The sequence below is a fragment of the Anomalospiza imberbis genome, chromosome 1 (genome assembly GCF_031753505.1).
Source record: "Anomalospiza imberbis isolate Cuckoo-Finch-1a 21T00152 chromosome 1, ASM3175350v1, whole genome shotgun sequence".
NCBI lineage: Eukaryota > Metazoa > Chordata > Aves > Passeriformes > Viduidae > Anomalospiza > Anomalospiza imberbis.
This window is the reverse complement of record NC_089681.1, coordinates 35,333,355-35,354,062: the sequence shown is the minus strand read 5'-3', so window position 1 is coordinate 35,354,062 and position 20,708 is coordinate 35,333,355. Positions and strand designations below refer to the sequence as shown.

Below are 20,708 nucleotides of genomic sequence, written 5' to 3'. Positions count from 1 at the left end.
AGGACTGAATGTGTAATTCTTCCTTCTAAAACACTACTTTGAGGAGACCTCATTTATAGAGTGATGCAAGCACCTTTCCAAAAAGTTAGAGAAAACCTATCATCACATAGAAGCAGACATTTTCATTTGATCCCCTTCATACATGCAAGCACCGTCCTTATATTTTTCTCTAGAATACTAAGTAGTGATATTTTCAACTATCATTTTATTTTCATAACAAACTTCATTCATTGCAATGCATATAGTAGCCCATATGACACAAAAAGCACAAGTAAGAATTTCATGGATTGACACAAATTCTATTACTGTTTTATCACTGCTGGGCAAGTGCATACATAACAGAATGTTTAAAGTACATACACAGTAGAGATGTATCATTTAGTCATGGGTAATAAACGGCTACTCAACATATACTCAGATCACTATGCTTTAAAACCACTGATATATTTGTTTCCAGGTGAACAATTTCTTTTGGAATACATTCTTCCTATACTTAAAGACAGAAGTTGTTTCCAGTAACTAAAGGGAGCAGTAAACTGCAAAGAGTTGTTACATTCTGTAAGAGGGGGTTGGGAAATCACTAATCTTTGATTTTAGAAGTGAGACACAGTGATTGACATGGTTTTGATGAAAACTTTAAGCATGAATGACAAGCCTAAAGAAAGAGCATGGTATTAGAGAAAAAGCAATCTGTTTCAAGACAGTTATCTGATCTAGCTGCTTTTCTGCCTGTTCTGCTCCAGTGCCAGGGCAAGATTCTTTCTTATCTCCAAGAATGCTGCTCTTTCTTGTAAGTTTTTAATGCATCCCATGATACAGTGGGCTCATGCATAAGCACATAGCTGCTCTCCTGACTTGTTCCAGGCAGCAGGCACGTTATTTGAAAACAGCTTTAAGAGTAGCATTACTTCAGCACACACCTTCTCAAAGTCCCAGTATGGTGCTACTGCCATGCTACACCTCAGTTCCCTCTAGCCTCAAAACACAGCAAAGACCTGATAATATCATAGAGCAGCTGACAAAATGATTACCACCTGCTTTCTGAAAAGAAAAAAGTCAAAATCCTGAAGAATACAGACAGCAGGATCCTTGTGTTGGTCAATAACAATATAGAAAGCATAGTAATGGATTAGCAACAGGAAAAACAATTTGAAGGTGTAGAACAGGAAAAACAAGAGAACCTGTAGGACTGGGCAAGCCTTAAGTGACAGAATAAGCAGCAGCACCATGGATCTTCAAACCCCAAAACCAAGAAGGTGGACTGCTCAATGAACCTATGCACAGCCTGAGTACAGTAGTGTTACGTGCCTACACTCCAGTGGTATCAACCACACACTCCAAGGCGGTTGCACCATGGAAACAAGGCAAGGTCACAGATTTTCCTAGATTGCTCCCTAGAACTGCAAGATGCCTATCACTGGGCAAGCCTTCCACATACTAGTCATGTCATAGCTGTGACAATGTGACCAGGAGACACTAAACTAAAAAGCTTGTAGTAAACAAGGAAATCTGATGTCTTAAGGCTGATTTTGTACTTAACGTGACATACCCACCGAAATTAGGAGTGAGGATTGGATTTCACAATTCCACTTCCAGCTCAGTTTATATCATATACCTACTGACCCTGAAGATTTACAAAAACCCCATGAAATTGCTGGGATGTCCCGAAGACTGTTGAAAACAAATAAACAAAAAAGCCTAAATATTAAATAAGTTGTAAATAAGTGTAAAATCACAGTACAATCCCACTAGCTGCTGTAAAATCAGCAACTGTGATATAATTTAAACATTTAGCCAATTGATTAATTACCCATACTTAGAACATTTTCCTGATTCATTCTATTGTCCTCTGATCACAAGAGAATGAACTTTCAAGAATGGGATAATGGATTTGAACATATGCCATATGCTTAACCCAGCTATTCATCCAATTTTGTTTAACTCTTGCTATTTATACATTACATGGAAAATCAACTTTTGATCTCCCACAGGTTGGTATCTACCATATGGACATACTCTACATAAAAAACAAACAAAAAAACAAAAACAAAAACCACAGGGCCTGTTAACTCAACTAAACTCAAAAGGCTTCATAGCAACATTTGGTAGACAAGAGTCCATATAAAAGACAAACTCCATGCTGAATTTCACAGCTGCTAATTCCAACATCTTGCCTGCTAATGAACAGTAGTAATTTCATGGACGGCAAAAATCATGTTTATTATAGGGTTTCAACTAATTGAATCAGGGCTAAAAAAAAATCTTAAGGGCAACAACTGTCTCTGATCCTTTACAATGAAAGATATAAAATGTTGGCATTAAAAACCTAGTTCTTCCTGGGAATTATGCTGTAGTGACCATGTAGAAGTATTGGTAGTGCTGAAATCAGTCTCAGCACAGAAGCATTTCAGAAACACCTTGAAGGAAGCCAACCACTTCCTTGTGTTATCAGCATGCTAACAGCACTAAGTATATAATATAATAACAGTTGATTATACTCTATAATTATCTGGAAAATCCATTTATATCTTAAAATCCCCACTGTTTATTTTCGTTTTTGAAAGTAAGGTTCATCTGATTATTTCCCTGAAATTTACTGGAGAAAAGTTTAAAAAGAAAGAAAAGAAAGGGTTTGAAAGCTCTAAGATACAGGCTTCCCTAAACAAAGCCTGTATGAATAATAAGAATTAAACTACAGCAGCAAACTGTCCCAGAGAAAAAAGAATGCAGATTTAATCTATGTAGACATATCTGTGTCTAAGCTTTGTATTTGATTAATTTGCTAATATTAATATTAATTCAGTAGAGACTCAAAGTAGGTAACTATTGAAACATCTTGTTCTCCTTACTCTTAAGCTACTTATTTATTAGCAAGAAACTGACTTTTTTTACTTTTAAGCAAGCCAGTATTAGCAGCTTCATTTCTAGTCAAAGGGACTGCAGTCCCCATGCAAAATAGGTTGAAGCATACAACAAGGTTTAAAAAAAGTGTTGTGGGAACTTGATGATGTACTGTATAAATACAGCATGTGCTAATAATTTTAATTTGTTTCAAGTTAGATAGGACTTTCTACTGCAAAATTCAATGGAAATCCTGCCAAAAGATATCATAGCAGGTACTGCAAAATAACAAAGTATCAAAACATATTCCTGGATAGAAATACATCCAGTTGAGAATCACATACTTTAACATAATTGTTCCAGAATAAAATTCACTTCCTTCTGAAATTACAGCTCCATCCAGAAACTACTAATGAAGGCTGTATCATCATTAGTATCTTCTCAGGCATTTCCCTCTGTAGCATTTATTGCCTGTAATACCCAACTGAAACCAAATAAGTTTTAATCACACACCAGCACCTTACTATGTTTATTGATCAAGCAGCACTTAGGAATAAAAGAATAATAAAAGGGTAATCCACTTATGGTTTCTTAAAAAAAAAATCTGCAATTTTTTTGGGATGTTTACCATGAAGATCAAAGACCAGGGACAAATACCACCTGTGGACAAGGTCACTGTAAACCAACTGTAGACACTTGACACTGGCAGAGGAAGATGAGAAACCTTACAGTGTTCAAGCATGTATCAATGCCCTTTTTGTAAGTAAATGACTCCAGCCTACAATACTGTCAATCCACACCTGCACTAGTATTAAATACTTCACCACACAATTTGTTGCTTTGATTTCAAAGCATCTTAGCTCTTAATTTTCGTAAGCATCAGTAAAAGTCAGCATACTGAAGAATCTACCTCAGCACTTCTTCTTGTAAACTCAATAGTAACCAGAGAAGGTCACTGTATTCCTGAAATGCTTTCACCACCAGCTGATGACAAGGTTTATTGAGCATTAAAGGCATCCTGTGCTGCCATTACTAATCCTGACTCTTCTGCCAATCCACTTAAATCTCTACTCTTTTACACAGGTACAGAACTGCACCACAGAAAGAAAAGAAGTTGCCTTTTGGCACACTATGTCAGGCAGATCTTGAGGCACTCAGTTCATCATTATTGTATTTGTTTCCTATTCTACAGTCAGCAGTTATATTTAAATAAAACTCAGAATCTATTATTTTTAACATATCATAATATTGTGTCTCACTCTGTAAACCACTTCATTTTTTATAATCAACGTTTCTGAGTTCCATATTTGTTTTAATATAAAGTCTGCAAAAAGAAAAAAAAAAAGGAAGTAAAACATCTTAAGCTTAAATGACTTCTTAAAATATTTAAACTCCCTGTTCCCAGCCAATTTCTAAATAAAGAAGAAACTGGTTAAGACAGCCTATTGAGCACAAAAGGCTTTTAAACAAATGTGGTTTTAATAAAGTTATTTTATACTTAATAACCTTTTCTCAGTTTTTCAAGGTTCTCTATTTTTAAAATTCTGCAATACTCATCACAGTATTTCTTGCCTACAGTGAAAAGCAACTAGTTCATTTTTAACTTCTTAACTGATTTTTTTCCCCATTTAAATGGAAAGCACTCAAAGCAATTATGACTGTGGCCCTCCCTCTGTCAGAAAATCAAGAATAATGCCTATTTACTCAGTAAGAGGTACAGAAAATTCTTGTCCAGGCTTCAGAACCTACAATTTGGTAATTGTACATAAATCACCACTGTAGAACTTAGACACCTCAATGGATAGGTAATTACTTTCATTGCTTATCATATTCTTAAGCCAGTCATTGTAAACCAACCAAAGGCCATGATTTTGAGGAACTTGCAGGTACTCTTTATAAAAACACTGCATTAACAACTACTTACTTTGTTACCTCACTATTTGTCAATTAGTTAACAAGAAATTCTCAAAATGCCAAGAAAAAGGAACATTTCTATCAAAGAAAAGAGGCAAAAAACTGTTGAAATGCAACAGAGAAAGTTTTGCATCAACTGCAAGTGCCACACAGAAAGCAGTAACAGAAGTTCTGCTGTTTCATGGAGCCTGCAAATGCTTTGACACAGCAGAGTAAAAGCTGCTCCATTGAACCAGTATGTACTGAACTGGTACTCTGAAAAGTCCATTGAAGCACAGTACATGGATTACAGTGAGACAGACATCAGGCAGTGTAAAGCTGCACGACCAACAGTCCTGATAAAAGTGCCAGACATCAAGTGGAACATTGTGAGGTAAAAGCAGTAGCTTGGAGAACAAAGGGCAAAACTAAACTGCATTTCTGATTGCAGTCAAAAATATGTAATAGAAATTACACAAACATGACATGAAAAAACAGAAAACACAAAATCCAAAACTAGGTATTAACAAACACCTAAACTGTTGAGTACACAAATGGTACCAAGTGTAGAGCTCACTAAGCAAATTGCATGCAAGTAGAAATGATGACTGCGTAATGTCTCTGACTGCAGAGAGGTCCTGAGATAAACAAAAAAACCCAAAAAACTCCACTAACATTAAAAGTACATCTTGTTAGGACATAGAGAAGACCCCTCCATTGGGTCATGCTTTTGTATTTTTTTTTTTGTGATCAACTCTACACACAAACAGTAAGCTTATCCGAAGTTGTACCTCTCAAAACAAACCTTTAGAACAGTTATTTACACAACAGCTAAGTTATATTAACCCATGCAAAATATAAACTCACAGTAGTATTTCAACATGTAAATTGCTAGTTACATTAGATTTGCTGACAATCCGGTGTTTGACTATTCTTACAAATGACATCCATCTTTCCAAGACTTTAAACCTCATTTCCTTACCTCACAGCAGCCGTAAGATTCTCCCAGAAATCCTATTACATTATGACTAAAGTCTAATTTAATACCAATATTGTAACAGTAGGATTTTAACTAATGCTTTTCGTGTTCTATTTGTCATCATTTGTTCCTGTGCCTGAACCTCTGTGTTGAGATCATAACTTCCTATATGGTTACTAACACTGAAATTCACTAATGGAAACAAAGACTGCTGAACCAAAGTTTTTAGTTGTTTTTTTATTTGTTAGTTCACCACAAACAAAAAGAGCAGAACTTGTACTGACAACATGCCTAACTAACTGAGGTAGCTCCCTACACTAAACCCTCCCCCCTAGATATAACCTCCTTCAAATACCAGAAAGCCTTTGAAAGACAAAAGGAACCTTCAGTAACTTAGAACAAATAATGTGGCATTTTTAAAGAGGACATACTGATGTCTCCTACATTTTTTAATATTTCATTGTTTTGTTTTGGGGGGAAGGGGCAGAGCATGCTTTGTCAAAAGTAACTTAAGAAACAATCTATTTCCAAAACTTGTACCATTTAGAAAATATACAACAAAATCATTATTTAAAGAAATCCAGGGTATCAAGGAGAGAGGGGGATATTAAGCTATTTTGCTTAACAATGCTGAACAGAACAGCCTGCAGGCATCTTCCTGCTGTGACCTTCTATTAACACATTGCTCCAGCAATAAATACACTGGAGCCCCACAGCCCAGAGATGCAGCAGCAACCAAGGGTGTCATTTTATTGGGAAAATAACAGGAAAGGAAAGGCCAGGAAAGTTAACATGGAACAGAGGTATGTGCATTATTCTTCAGGTGATACACTACAATTTGGAAATAGTGACTAAAACCAAAGTTTTTGGAACCTACTGCTCACACGAAAATACTAGGATAATCACATTTTTCTCCAAAAACACAACTTCTCAGTGCAGAATCACAAGTACTGTAGAGTTCAAAAATGATTATGCAACAGAATCGTGATTCCCATTACCGAATCTCAACTGTTTCTCAACTTTGACGTGTTAAAAGAAACACCACATGCCAAGGATTACAAAAACAGCATTACTAAGTGATTCAGGTAAAGAAAAATAAAATTTCTACAGTCTATAAAAAGCTGTTTCCTTCTCCTTTGCAGATCAAAATTTAAGCATTCCACTTAATAACAAAAAACCTGTAAATTTCTTACATTTAATGCATTTGTAACTGTAATTTCTCACAAAGTATAATCTTGAAGCTATATGGCAACTTCCCTTTAATCATCACATATCCCTTTAAATACATTGTTTGCCTACTTCCTAATTAAAATATGGCTTTTGCCCTGTCTTTCTCCAACCATTCATCCTCTCACAGAGAAAATAGTATACCACACAACAAAAAAATTATAAAACTATTGTGATGCTACATCCCTACTATTTTAATTTTAACAAATAGTATCTGAAATACTTGGCTTTTGCCCTTTTTTTTGTCAGATATAATAAATTTAAAATTTGCTAGTTTCAATGAATAATTAAATTTTCAAAAAGCGCAGGTAATTAAGACTACCAAAAATTAAAATTGAGTAAGAAGTCAGCAATTATAGACTGCATGTATTTTACCAGATCTGCAAGGGACTCTAATTAAACACATATTAATTGCCCTAATCTTCTTAGGCAAGTAATAAATTGGAAGAGCTGATTAATGCACTGGATTTAGTTCAGCTTGTTAAATCTGACAACCTGGCAAAGGAAGACTATCTTGAAAAGCTCTTTTAGCTAAGTAATTGGAATTTTACTCTCAGTAATTTGCCATTCCATAATAAGAGCTATTTAGTACATTGACTCTTCATCAGTGGGTTTTTTTTTAAATACATACTAGTTATACTGAAACAGTACCATTATGCTGCTCATAAAGATTATGAAAAATTATGAACTTTGACCTTTATTGTCCATCAAAAGACACTTTCACTCTGAACACAAATTAGTGTATTTCCTTGTAGGCAATAAATCTTAATTAATTTTAATTCTAGAAGCTGCTAATAACATTTTAGAAAGTCCATATGGACACATTAAGTCCTCTACACAATTCATAAAGCCAGCAACTAAACCAGTTTTCAATATTAAATTACTGCTAATGACTGCTGGAATACAATGAAACACCAGTGTTCAAAGAGCTTCAATCGCTTCTACCTTTTTTTACCTATTTATGCAAACGCTTCTGCACATACACATGATAAGAGAGTGTAACATTTTTGTAATATCAACCATTAAAAAAAAAGATAAGTTTGGAAACCTCCAGGTAGAGATTTTAAAGGTCTGATATCTCTCCAACACAATTGCTTATTCCTAGCTTATAATGTGGAAAAATGCCTAAAGTTTCACTTAAAAATACGCAGATGTAGGTGAACAAAAAAAAAATCTCCCTTGCTAAGAAAAAAAGCAGCAAGAACAGAGAATCAGAAATTTTTATACTTGAAAAATGTTTTGAAGTATTCCATGAAAGCTGAAACAGCTCTTCATATATCCTAGAAAATGTGCAAGTATATGAAGTCTTTCACATGAAGAAGCTTAGAAAGTCATGTGTTCCAAATCAAGTTCACTCAGAAAACAAATCCTAAACATAAAAATATCTACCTGCCACCAAATGTTCATTCTGTACTCCTCAGAGCTGACATTCCATACTTCTCCTGTATAACCTGTAACTTCCAGGATCTACATTAAAAATTTGTTACTCTTCTGTTAGCAAAATCTAGTGTTCATATGCCTTGAAAATCAGTCACAGTGAACCTGAAACCTATTCTTTGTTCCTTAAGTGTAGTATCAACTAAGGAGTCAGCCAGACATCAGTTTTGAGCAGCAACATGATTTTCACAACTGAGCTTTAACACTTAGAATAAGCAAAACAGCAGAAAATTGGTCAGATAATACTAGAGGACTGATAAGCCATGGAAGGAGACATGAAGGTACCTCAAAGAACTGTCGAACTTGGACGTCTCAAGTATTTCCTACTCATTGTTCATGATGCAGTGCAATTTACTGCTTATCACTGAGGTCCCTAGCAAAAGAGAAATTCTTTACTGTGAGGGTGGTGAGGCATTGGCACAGGCTCCCCAGAGAAGCTGTAGATTCCCCAACGCTAGAAGCGTTCAAGGCCAAGTTGGATGGCGCTCCGAGCAACCAGGTCGAGGTGTCCCTGCCCAAGGCAGGGGGTTGGAACTAGATGATCTTTAAGGTCCCTTCCAACCCAGGCCATTCTGTGACTGGATAAACAGGTGGCACTCAATTTCAACTCTCATCATCAGTAGTCTTCATGAAAGAAATAGTCCTTTGCCATCATGATACTGAGTTTAATTAAGTGGCATAGTCTTTTCCCATTGGTTGTGTATTACTTGCAATGGAAGGGTTGGGGCTTGTGCCTGAGGCTCCCATGTACTACTACAAGATGCCATCAGCAGAAAACCAATTCCAACTACTTTCCAGTTGATGGCATTGACCATTTAAAGATCTGTTAGACTTGTTATGAGCTTGTTATCAGCTGCGCTTAGGTTATGAGAAAAAATTCTATATCTGAACTTGAGGTCTCTCACATAAAAACCTTCAAGGCTTATAAAAAGACATGGTAAGAAAAGCCCTCAAATTTCAGGATTTGCGTAACTGACAGCAAAAAAACTGGAATGCTCAAAAACCTCAACTTCCTAGCACAGCATCAGTTCAGCACTGCTGAACATAAACTTAAGTTTAAAATATGACAATTATTCAGTTTGTGATTTGCCTGCATTCCATTTCATTGCTTGAGAAGACATACCACAGCTCTATCAGTGGAAGAATACAGTTTGCCATAAATCAGCACTGAACAGGGAAAGCCACTGTATATTATTTAGTTAAGTGAGAAAATGGACAGTGAGAGTTGAAAAATCCTTGGTGAAAAGGAACTATTCAGATGGCAGGATGTGCATAATCTGTCAGAAGGAAAAAGCCAGTGACTAGATGCTGGGTTCTGTCTCACTCAAAGAAACAAAAACAGGAAAAGCAGAATTCTGACATAAGCTCCTATCGTTTTTGTATAATTTGTTTGCATTTTTGTACCACATTACCAAAAATAAAAATTAAATCCCAAATTAAATTCTGAAAATATTAAAAAATATTTTCGATAGAGCAATGAGTTAAATACACAGATTCTGAAAAGTACACGGGAACAGAGAGCATGAAGTAATTTAGACCAAAGCATCTATTAATGTCTAGTTTCAGTTCAACAGACTACATTATCTTCTGGAAAACTGAAATCGATTACAAGCTAGAACCTGCATTTTGTAAAGCAAATCAAAGACAGCAGAGACCTTGTTTTCTGCCCTATAGACTTTCTAACAAAAAACTCCACAGCCCAAAACCCCATTGTGATAGAAGTAAGTCTACATTTATCTTCTCGGCACTTTTCTACCATCTTTCCCCATATTTATGCAGGCAATACAAAACTCAACTTCAGCATTTCCTGTCAACATTAAAACCTAAAATCCTGACAAGCACATGACAAAGTCTTGTGGATGAAGATGCTATGTATTTAAATTTTCATGATATCACACTTTCCAAATGCTACAAGCATACAAATCAAACGTATGTTCTTACTGTTGCCAAAGAGCTTTCTAGAAAAAAAAAAAAAAGAAACACCTACAAGATTTCCAGTTTTCATTGACTTATCTCTCATTTTCTGCATATATCTGAACGTCACTCTTTTGGCCCTTAAAATTGAAACCTAGGAAAAAATGCTGAAGAGATTTCCATAAAATTCTTTAATGTTTCCCAAGTAATATTTGCAAGCTACACAGACTGATAATGAACCCCTCTCAACTTCTTCAGGATGTCTCTGCACTCTAAGTAGGCATGTAATCTATACTAAAAGTAAGTTCTTTTGAAACACATGCTTCTGTTATTACCTAAACGTTTCAGGTCTTATTGTTACTATAAAAGTAGTAAAAACTTCTGTATATTTCACTTAATTATGCTCGTCCTTAGAAAAGGTGAGACTTAATTCCATTTTTCTCTCTATATATCATATTAGAACACCTATCACTTCAAAAGTTATAATTATTACACTAGTTTTTAAAAATTGACAAATCTCTTCTAAATTTTAGTAACTTCATTTATTTTTCTTTTTAAGACACGTTTTAAATCCTTGTGTTTTGCGTAACTGGTGAATCACAAGATGACACTCAGGCATAATGCTGAATTCCATGCCAATACATAATTGTCTTTAGTTTTAGCACAATTAATGAAGTCCTTAAAGGTAAACAGTAGGAATATTTCCTAGATCACACAGAACTTAAGTACATAATTTCCCCTCCTTCAGGTTCACACATATAGATAAGGAGTGTCAGAAAGAGGGAAATGCAACAATAATCCTGTAATATCCAATAATAATCCCAAATCCTGGGCTGCATCATAAGCAGTGTGGCCAGCAGGTTGAAGGAGGTGATTCTCCCCCTCTACTCTGCTCTTGTGAGACCCCACCTGAACTGCTGAGCACAGTTCCAGTGCCACCAACATAAGAAGGACACAGAAATGTTGGAGCAAGTCCAGAGGAGAGCTGCAAAGTTGGTAAGAGGACTGGAGCACCTCCCTTACAATGACAGGCTGAGGAAGTTGGGGCTGTTCAGCTTGGAGAAGGGAAGGTTTGATGGAAACCTCCTTGTAACCTTTCAGTTTTAGACAGGGCCTACTGGGAAACCAGAGAGGGGCTATTCATCAGTAACTGTAGCAATAGGACACAGTACAATAGGTACAAATTGAAAGAGGTTAGATATTAGGGAGAAGTTATTTACAGTGACGGTGGCTAGGCACTGGAACAGGTTGCCCAGAGAGGTTGTGGGAACCCCAACCCTGACAGTGTTCAAATCCAGGCTGGATAAGGCCTTAAGCAACTTGGTCTAGTGAGTAGGGACTAGATGATCCTTAAGGTCCATTCCAACCCCTTAACATTCTGTGATAATAGGACACACCACCAAGAATTGGCAGGACTGTGGGATGAAGGAACTAGCAAAGTCTAGCCTTGTGTTTTTCTAAAAGAAATTTGTGCATCTACAGCACAAGTGACAGAGGTTCAACTAACATATTAAAATATTCAAAACTTTTCTACTTAAATATTTAATATACAATTCCACTTGTAGTTTACCCTATTCTGATTGTTTTAAACATTCATCTGAGACATCTTAATGCCGCAACATTACTTTTCTCCTCCCCTATGGAACAGCTCCTCGCATCTCCAAAGTCCAGAGCTCCAACAGAGCACTACCAAACTGTGTGTAAAATAATCACCTTCAGATAGTTTGATGGCAAGTTAATTTCTGCTATGACAGACTAATCTTTGAAGAAGGCTGTTGGGGTTTCTTTTGAATAGTGATTCACCTTAATCACATAAATTTCTGTTGATTAAGTGCACACGTGCATCATCTCCAGTGTGTATGTACACAGAGATCTCCCAGTATTCAAAGACTCAGCAGTTAGAAATCTTGAGAAGATCCAACAATCACAAATTTTACGAGACATAACCCATCTGACACCTCATACAAAGATATCAGAGACCACTACAAACCTCATTAATTTCTACTCCATCTGCAACATGTTCTCTCAACACAGAACTGCAGATATGTACTTCCGAAAATACACTGAAACAAATTCCCTACCTAAAGGTGGGGTTCAAAGAAGAAATGTGGCAGATGCCAAGCTATTTCTTTAAATGTACTACTGCAAGGCAACCTTATACAATAAGAAGGATTACAAGAGAACCTGAAGGAAAGGGACAAAATTAGTTATCATGTAACAAGGCAAAAAAAAACTTGTTTGGCAAATGACCTGCAAATCAATATTTCTTGACTACTTCAAAATACTGTAAAATGAAAATCATTAATTGCTTGCAGTCACATAATTTCAAGAAGGAAATATTAGAAACTTTGTATACAAATTCAGTCCAAGTTTCACTTTGTATCAGAATTATATGTTTACACTGTTTGGATCCAACATCCCATTGTAAACTTACTTTTGTATTACATTCTGTAAGCTGAGCATCATACCCAATTCACTTTTCATCTTTTCTCTGTTGACACGGCACTCAGCCAAATAGCGGAGAGCCTAAAAGAAAGAGGACCACAGCAGATTAGCAATACATCCAGTATATTACCAGTCATTTCTGTCAGTGCACATCTGCAAAACAGCCACAGAGGCAGTTCTAGTAGGAAGAGAAAGAATTATCACCTACTACGAACATCAAAAAATTATATTATTTTTATAAATACACAGAAAGCACAGAATATCTAATCTATGAGAAAAGGCTGAGAGACTGGGTTTGCTTATACCAGCTGAGAGCCTAAGGAACAATTTAACAGCTGTCTACAGCTATGCAAGAAGCTTTTACAAAGATGGTAGAGCCCAACTTTCCTCTACAGCAGCAGACAAGGGGGAACAGCCACAAATTGTAGCTTGGGAAGTTCAAATCAGGTATTATAAAAAGCTTTTTTCCTCTGAGAGTAGTACAACACTGGAACAGATGACCTAGTGGAACTGCAGAATGAACGAGACAAAGCTACAACTGACCTGATTGAGTGCTGGTGACAGTCCCAATTCAAACAGGAAACTGAAGTGAATGACTTCCAGAAGTCCCTTCCAATAAACATTTATGTGACCTGAGATCTAAAGTAGTTTTTATACATGATGCTTCCAGTATAATTTCCATCAATTCTGTGGACTCCCTCAGTACTAGAAATAGAAACCTCACCACTACCAAGTTACTACTGTCCACAAAAAGAGATCTAACACATGTATAAGCTTTTGAAGACTAATTGCAATTTCATCATTCCATGCAGGAATAAGAAGACCAGCAGCAAAAAGCTTCTTAGCTTACTGTGACCTAAACTGGGAAATTGCATTTATTTGTTGCTCAAGGTTTTGTTTACTTGACTTTCAAGGCAGATTCTTTGCACAACTTTACACTGTTGACCCCAGTTGGTAACTGCATATTCATATGACCTCCTAACATAACACTCTTCCAATTAAAATGTCGGTCCTTCTTTTCATGAGACATCTCTCTACTGTTTGTGCTGAGAAAGTTTTCTTAGAAGGAGCCTCCAAAGGTGTTTTACTGATGTAGGTACAAGAACTGCACTTGAAAAATCCTGCAATACACAAATACAATGATTCATAAAACGGGGTTTGTGACACAAGGTTTAGAAGCACACCAACTCTTTATATATAGCCATGTAGCAGCTACACTGCACAGTAACTGCTTTAAAAATAACATGCTCCTTAATCCCTTCAGAAATAGAGGACTAATCATGGGAGTTTGTTTTTTCCAAGTCATCTTCAGCACATATCAGGTAAAATTCACAAGACCGTTTTATTGCCTTTCAAGAAACCCTGGCTGCTGTCTGGAATGGTAAGAACCTGAGATGTGATTTTTGTTATTTCCTGATGCGGACCAGTATCAACAGTTGCAGCTTATAAATGTTGCATATCCATTTATTATCTTACTTTTCAACTATGGGGAAATACCTAAACAATATCTCCCAATTAACTTGCATGCTTTGAAATGTATCCTTGCTGGTGCAACAAGTTTCTCATTTTTATTCTGGCAATTTAGTAAGCGTGCAACTCAGCTGGACAAGGAAAAACATTTATCAACAGCTAATTTTTTTTGAGTCACAGCTCAAATAAAGCCAAAGTCATGAGACCAACTTAATTGACCCAACTTTTCAACACTAGGAAGCTCCCATCCCTCCTGCCTCCCACAGGAGATACAAAGGTATCCCTTCAAAGAAGTGAGAACATTTACACTTATTAAATACAGTACACTGAAAGCATAGAGAAACTTTGGCTCACCTTCTGTTCAGCTAAACACTTACCTGTGGTTAGCTTTAAGGCTCACATAGGTGAGTTCATCAAGTAAGTTCAACATAATGAATAGATTGCCTACATACTTTAACATAAAATACACTGCTGCCAGTCTTGATAAAAAGACATCTTTGATGGTTTTTATGTGAAATTCTATAGTTCCTTAATTTCAATGTCCTATTTCATAAAATTTTAGTCCAAATTTAAGAGGGGAAGAAATTGCCTGTGTTACTTCTGATTTTTTTTATAAATCATTCAAAACTTCTAACATTTGAAGTATCTCATAAAGAATTTCTGAAATCAAGACTAAAGAAAACCAGAAACAGAAATATATAGAACATATATATCAATTCCTCATCAGATACAAAGAAAAACACCCTCCCTGAAAAGTTCTACAACACATCAAAAAAGTTAAATATGGAACTATTATGATTCATACAGATTATTACAATTTCAAGTACAGGAATTTCTGAGCAGTACAAGAAGAAATTTAAAGTCAGTGCTGCACATCCCTTTATTAGGTACACATTTAATGGAAGATTATTACTTTTAACTATTCCCATTCAATAGAAGCACTTTTTGACCAACAGGATGACTACAAAAAGACTTTTCAGAATGGAAAAATATAAAACATTAAGTCTAAAAAGTTGTCAGCAAAGATATTTACACCTTCAGAACATAAGCAGTTCGAGAACTCATTAACACAAGGAGTCTGAGTAGCAGACCAGAACATGTATTCACAGTAAATTGATCCATTTCTCATTGCAGCCAAACATCCTGGTCTCTAAATCCTGATTCTTAATCCACTCTAACTGTAGGTTACCACTACATTCAACAACCCATCTGCCTCCCATCCTCACCCAAGATTTCCTTTCGACACAACCAGTCCTTTCATGTAGAACTAGTTTTTGTAACGTGATCAAGAGACTGATTTGTGAATCTCACGCAGGCAGTGAGAATACACAGCCCAACATAACAAAGGAAGGAAAAAGACAGCGGGACATCCAAACAAGAACTTCTTTTAAGATCACAGCCTAAAGAAACTACATTGGGAAGAAAACCAATGCAACACATTTCCAAGAACAGTAAACTCAAATATATGTTCTCCTACTGAAGAAAATCATAGTCTGCCAAATGCTATGGCAAGGCTAACCTAAAAAACGATTAGCAGGACACAGGTTTCCTGGCTTATGTGACCTCCCTCCTCAAACACAAAAGAAATCAAGAGTCATTAAAATAATTTCAACAAATCCACTAATATCCACTATGAAAGCAACACAAACAAAAACCAAAGAATTATGGTACAGACAGGTCTCAGTGATAATAATGTATACTTGCCATGTACACATGTAAAAGCCAGAATTCTTTGTTCTTTCGCATTCTTTACAATTAAATAATGACATAATTGAAAAGAAAGGAGCACCACAAACTTCAGTAACTTAAAATCTTAGAAGTCTAATTCAGCTCTTGAAATTACTAAATTCTGACTTTCGTTTCTCCCATTTCTAAGCAAGAAATACATTTTTAAAAGTAATATTACACTTCAGGATAAGAAACCAGGACTTTAGCGTTTATGGTTTAGAATGAGAAGAAACAGGCAAAAGCTGGAACAAGTTGTATTAGATATTGATCGATTTTGTTTTGGTTGGTCCTGTCATGTTTGAGAGGGTTTTGTTTATTTTTAATACCATGAGGCTGTTCAAATGCTGCAACAGTGTGCCAGAGAGGTTATGGAATCTTCATCCTTCAAGGTGTTGAAGATCAAGTAAACACAACCCTGAGCTGTGATCTGATTGCACCTAATTTCGGCATGGCATAGGACTACATTGCCTCGGGAGCTTGTTTCTAACCTAAGTTATCCTATGACTGGATTTTAATTTTTATAAAGTGAAAATCAAGTCACTGTCCATATTTACCAAGCTCTATGACTTCATCTTAAAAAAGGGATTTAAGGGTCCTTACCTCACTCCACACAAAAAGTGAAATAGCTGTACTAGGGAAAAATGCAAAGTAAATTAATATATTTTTTAAAATCCCCTGGAACAATGTGTCATTTTTGAAATACATGTTTTTTTTGTAAAAAAAACCACATGTAATGAATATCAACATAATATAAAACCAGGCACTATTTTTCACATTTTTACTTGTTTAAACAGTTTCATTTGTAAACTGCTTGTTTAAACAACTTGTTTAACAAAGTTTAAAAATGCCCTACCAACATAGAAATTTATCTCCAGAATACTTACTAGTAAAGCTGAATGAACAACCTGAGGGTTGGGATGGTCCAAAAACAGAATAAGACCTGGCAGGCATCCTTGATCCTGAACAATGGCCCGTCTGTTCAATGGATCAGCTGCTAGATCTCGGAGTTGGTTAACCACAGACAGTGCATCAGGCTCCTCACTCATAGCAGAATTCATCTTTTCTGCACCATTCATACAAAATACCTGCCGAAAACAAATTATTACTACTATCACAACATTTATCATCAATTAAAACAGACAAAAAAAAAAAGCACAAAGGCAATTATTTGTTCAAAACAAAAAGGTATAAAAAACTCAAGGACTAGAATTCATCATGGTAGGAGGATGGAATTGGTAAGGATGTGGGTCCTGGAATTTATAAACTGGAAATCTAAACTTCCTATGCAGAGAACAGATATATTTGGATAGTAAGGTTTTTATTTGTTTCCTATATGTCATTTCAGACCAGTCAATCTTTATGGGAGTCTTGTGTGTTGTTTTTTTTCTCCTTACACTAGTGACAAATGTTTTCAATAAATCCAGTCTTCTCACAAGGCACCCTAGAAGCCTATAACATCCTTCTATGTAAAGGTGCAAAAAAGTATTTTCAGAGTAGCTTTGGCAATCAAAAAATTTTACAGAAAAATGAACGACAAAAGTCAACAAAATATTAACAGTGCATCAACAACAGTGAACATTAAGCTTTATTCTTCATCTATGTATCAAATAACTAGTGTAAGGCCATACATTCAAAGGTAGAAAGGGCTTTAGAGGCTGTGTTTGAGTTGTTTTTTTCTCCCTTTCACAAGTATCCCTCATCCCTCGATAAAAAAGAGAGCAAGCAGGTCAGCCTTGCTCCAGTCGAAGTCCAAGCCACCAGATCAATTTCAAAGGAGACACGTGCTAGTGTGTGAGTATCAGATTGCAGGGCTGTTTAATAATAACTACTTAACAGGCAACAAAAGCATAGGTTTATTCAGTGAAAACGCTAAAATCTTGGCATAAAAAAACCCAGTTTCTTTGTGCCTCAGAAACCACTAAATGCTAACTGTAGTCCTGGTTCTTGCCAGTACCAACTCAGCCATGTAACTTAAGGCAAAAAAGTGGGAGTGAATACATATTGTCAATTTGTTAAATAACTTATTTCCCCCCAAATAAAGAACAAATACAATTTTTAAGCGATCACATTCTTTTAACATCATTTGCCAACATTAAATAATTTTTCTTCACTGAAGGTTGGCTTCTAAGGAATATAAATTTATCACACTCATCAAAAACAATGAACCATAAACATGCATTTAGATGATGATAATTTCTGAAATTTTCACAGAGAAAAAAAATACTGTTAACCACTAAGTCAATACTTCTTACTTCAGGAGAGTGCTAGAGTGAAAAGTACAGGCCAATGATTAGTTTCCAGAGTATTTCTCTGGATTATCAGAAATCAAAAAGATATCAACTAGGAGATACAGTAGCTCAACCAATACAAGTCTGTGTTTCCAAAGGAAAAAACTCTAATATAAAAGAAACAAAACAAAACCTCAGCGAACAAAACCACCAAACAAAGCCAAACAAACTCTGTTGAGTATTATCAACTATTTCCATAGTACAGGAAGGAACTTGCTATTCAAGGCTTAAAAATCAAGTCAAGAGTGGAGCTGATGCTAATCAAAGTCTCTAACTTCCACGTCTGTGTCCCAAGCACCAGATTATTCCTATAACTCTTTCCATCCTGATCACCTTTTGCCTTTTTACTTCTAATCCTCTGAAAAAACTCACCCGGGAAGTTTTATCCCCTCCTATTCCATTAGGCTACACTCATCTGAAGGGAGCTCCAAGAAAGATGGAGAGGGACAAAGGCATATAGTGATAGGACAAGGGCTAATGTCTTTAACCTGAAAAGGGGCAGGTATGGATTAGATATTGGAAGAAATTTTTGTCAGGGTGGTGAGGCATTTGAACAAGTTGCCCAGAGAAGTTGTGGATGTGGATGTGGAAGTGTTCAAGGCCAACTTGGATGGAGCTCTGAGCAACCTGGTCTGGTGGAAGGTGTCCCTGCTCAGGGTAGGGGACTAGGAACTAGATGCTCTTCAAAGTCCCTTCCAACCCAAACCATTGCATGATTCTCTTATCCTCAGACCCTTCTCCATCTCTCCTAAGCCTTAACTCCGGAGACAACTCTGAAACCCTCACCCTTCTCCATGACCTGCAACAATCAATTCCACCAAAACTCGCGCCTCCGCCCACTTCCCGGGGTTTTTTAATTAACAGAAAATAGGTAGTCTTAAAAGTTGTAATAAGATATCTGTAATTCAGGAGTCCGGCAGAGCAGCGAGCCAGACGCCTGCTGCTGTCCCCTCTTCGTAGCTCTGAGATCAAAGCCTGGCCCAGGCACCAGGGCCCTGTCTCGCTGCCGCTCTCCCCCTCCGCTTTGTGCTCTCGCCGGGGCGGCCCTGGAGAGGAACCTCCACAGCTCCGCTGCCAGCCCGCCCTAGGCGGCCGAGGCCTCAGCCCGGCTGGGACCAGGCCCCGGCACTCAGCTCCCCAGGCCCCGCAGTCGGGGGACACAGCCCCGCAGCCACCGGGCAACAGGAGCTCCGGGATGTACATGGAAGGCAGGGGGGCTCGGCCGCACACGCCGCCCCCTCACGGTGCTTCCCGGCGCGGCCTGTTCCCCTCCCCGGCAGGGCCGTACCGTCGCAGAAGCCGTCCCTGGGCGGACTCGCAGCTCAGCTCCGCGCCCCCATGTCCCGCGGGGCGGCCTGCGGAGAGCGGCGGGAGGAACACGGGAAGACGCTCGGGAAGAACCGCGGGATGAGCACCGGATCGACAGCGCCTGCACCACCCACCGCAGCCCGCTCTGACCCGGCACCGCACAACACCGCGCGGCGCCATTGGCGCGTACCGAGGGCGGCCCTCCGCGAATCGTGGAGCTCCTTGTTCCTGGGAGGGGAGCGGTGCAGGCCGGGAGGTGTAGTCCGAGGGCTGTAGTCCAGGAACACGCCCCTCGCGCAGCTCCATTTGTTTTGGATTTTTTTTTTTTTCTCCAAAGTCGGTTACCACCAGAACTTGAATTTACTGCTCAAATAAAGTGTAGCGTGTTCTGTAAAACAATCTAGTGTGAATAACACCTGATGCTGTATGGACAGGGAGTGCCCACCTCCTGGGTTGAAACCCGAAGTGGGTATTCCCCACCCCACGAGATACCGGAATTAGATTTGGTTTAATAGCGAATAAAGGCACCGTTAAGGCTGAAAAAACCTCTAACAGCACCAGGTTCAGCATCTTGATCCTTGATCCCCATAAAGGCAAAGGTTTTCTGTTTCCTCGTTCCTCCACGTAACCTTCACACCTTATTTTAAAATGCTGGAGTAAAGTTTCCAGTAGTTTCTAAAGCTGAAAACACCCAGTAAATAACGCTTAAATCAATTCAGCACGAAGAAACTCTCCCTGAGTTCCCCTTTAGCACGCAGCCCCCTCTGCCCCACAGCGATCCCCACTTCCCGCTCGGTTCCCACAGCGGTCCCCGGCCCCCTTTCCACCAGGTTTTAATGGGACACAGCGGACGCCAGCCCAGCAGCAGCCCCGCGGCCCGCAGACGAGCGCGGCCGCAGGCGGACACGGCAGCGCTGGCCCGGCCGTGAGAAGGGAGGGCCGCTGCCGGGCCCCACCGCCCCTGAATGACGGAATCAGCGAGGCTGGGAAAGACCTCTGCGGCTATGGAGTCCAGCCTGTGGCCGAGCACCACCCTGCCATCTGGACCCGGGCACCGAGTGCCACATCCAGCCTTTTAAACACCTCTGGGGATGGCGACTCCACCACCTCGCGGGGCATCCCACTGCAACGTTTAATCACCCGTCTTGTGAAAAAACTCCTCCTGATGTCCAGCCTGA

The 20,708-nt window shown here is 38.1% G+C and overlaps 1 protein-coding gene across 2 annotated transcripts in view; it reads right to left on the bottom strand.

The window, feature by feature from the left end:
• The window catches only part of ARMC1 (armadillo repeat containing 1), a 33,818-nt gene extending 14,131 nt beyond the window's left edge, over positions 1-19,687 (bottom strand). Inside the window, exons 1-3 of one of the 2 annotated variants that reach the window (XM_068187797.1) lie at positions 19,512-19,687; positions 16,819-17,023; positions 12,726-12,817 (exon numbers count right to left, since the gene is read on the bottom strand). In XM_068187797.1, coding sequence (XP_068043898.1) covers positions 12,726-12,817; positions 16,819-17,010 — 284 coding nt within the window. In that variant the 5' untranslated portion in view covers positions 17,011-17,023; positions 19,512-19,687. Of the gene's footprint in view, positions 1-12,725; positions 12,818-16,818; positions 17,024-19,510 lie in introns of both variants that reach the window. The other variant, XM_068187786.1, reaches the window with a different exon arrangement.
• Positions 19,688-20,708: the final 1,021 nt, after the last annotated feature.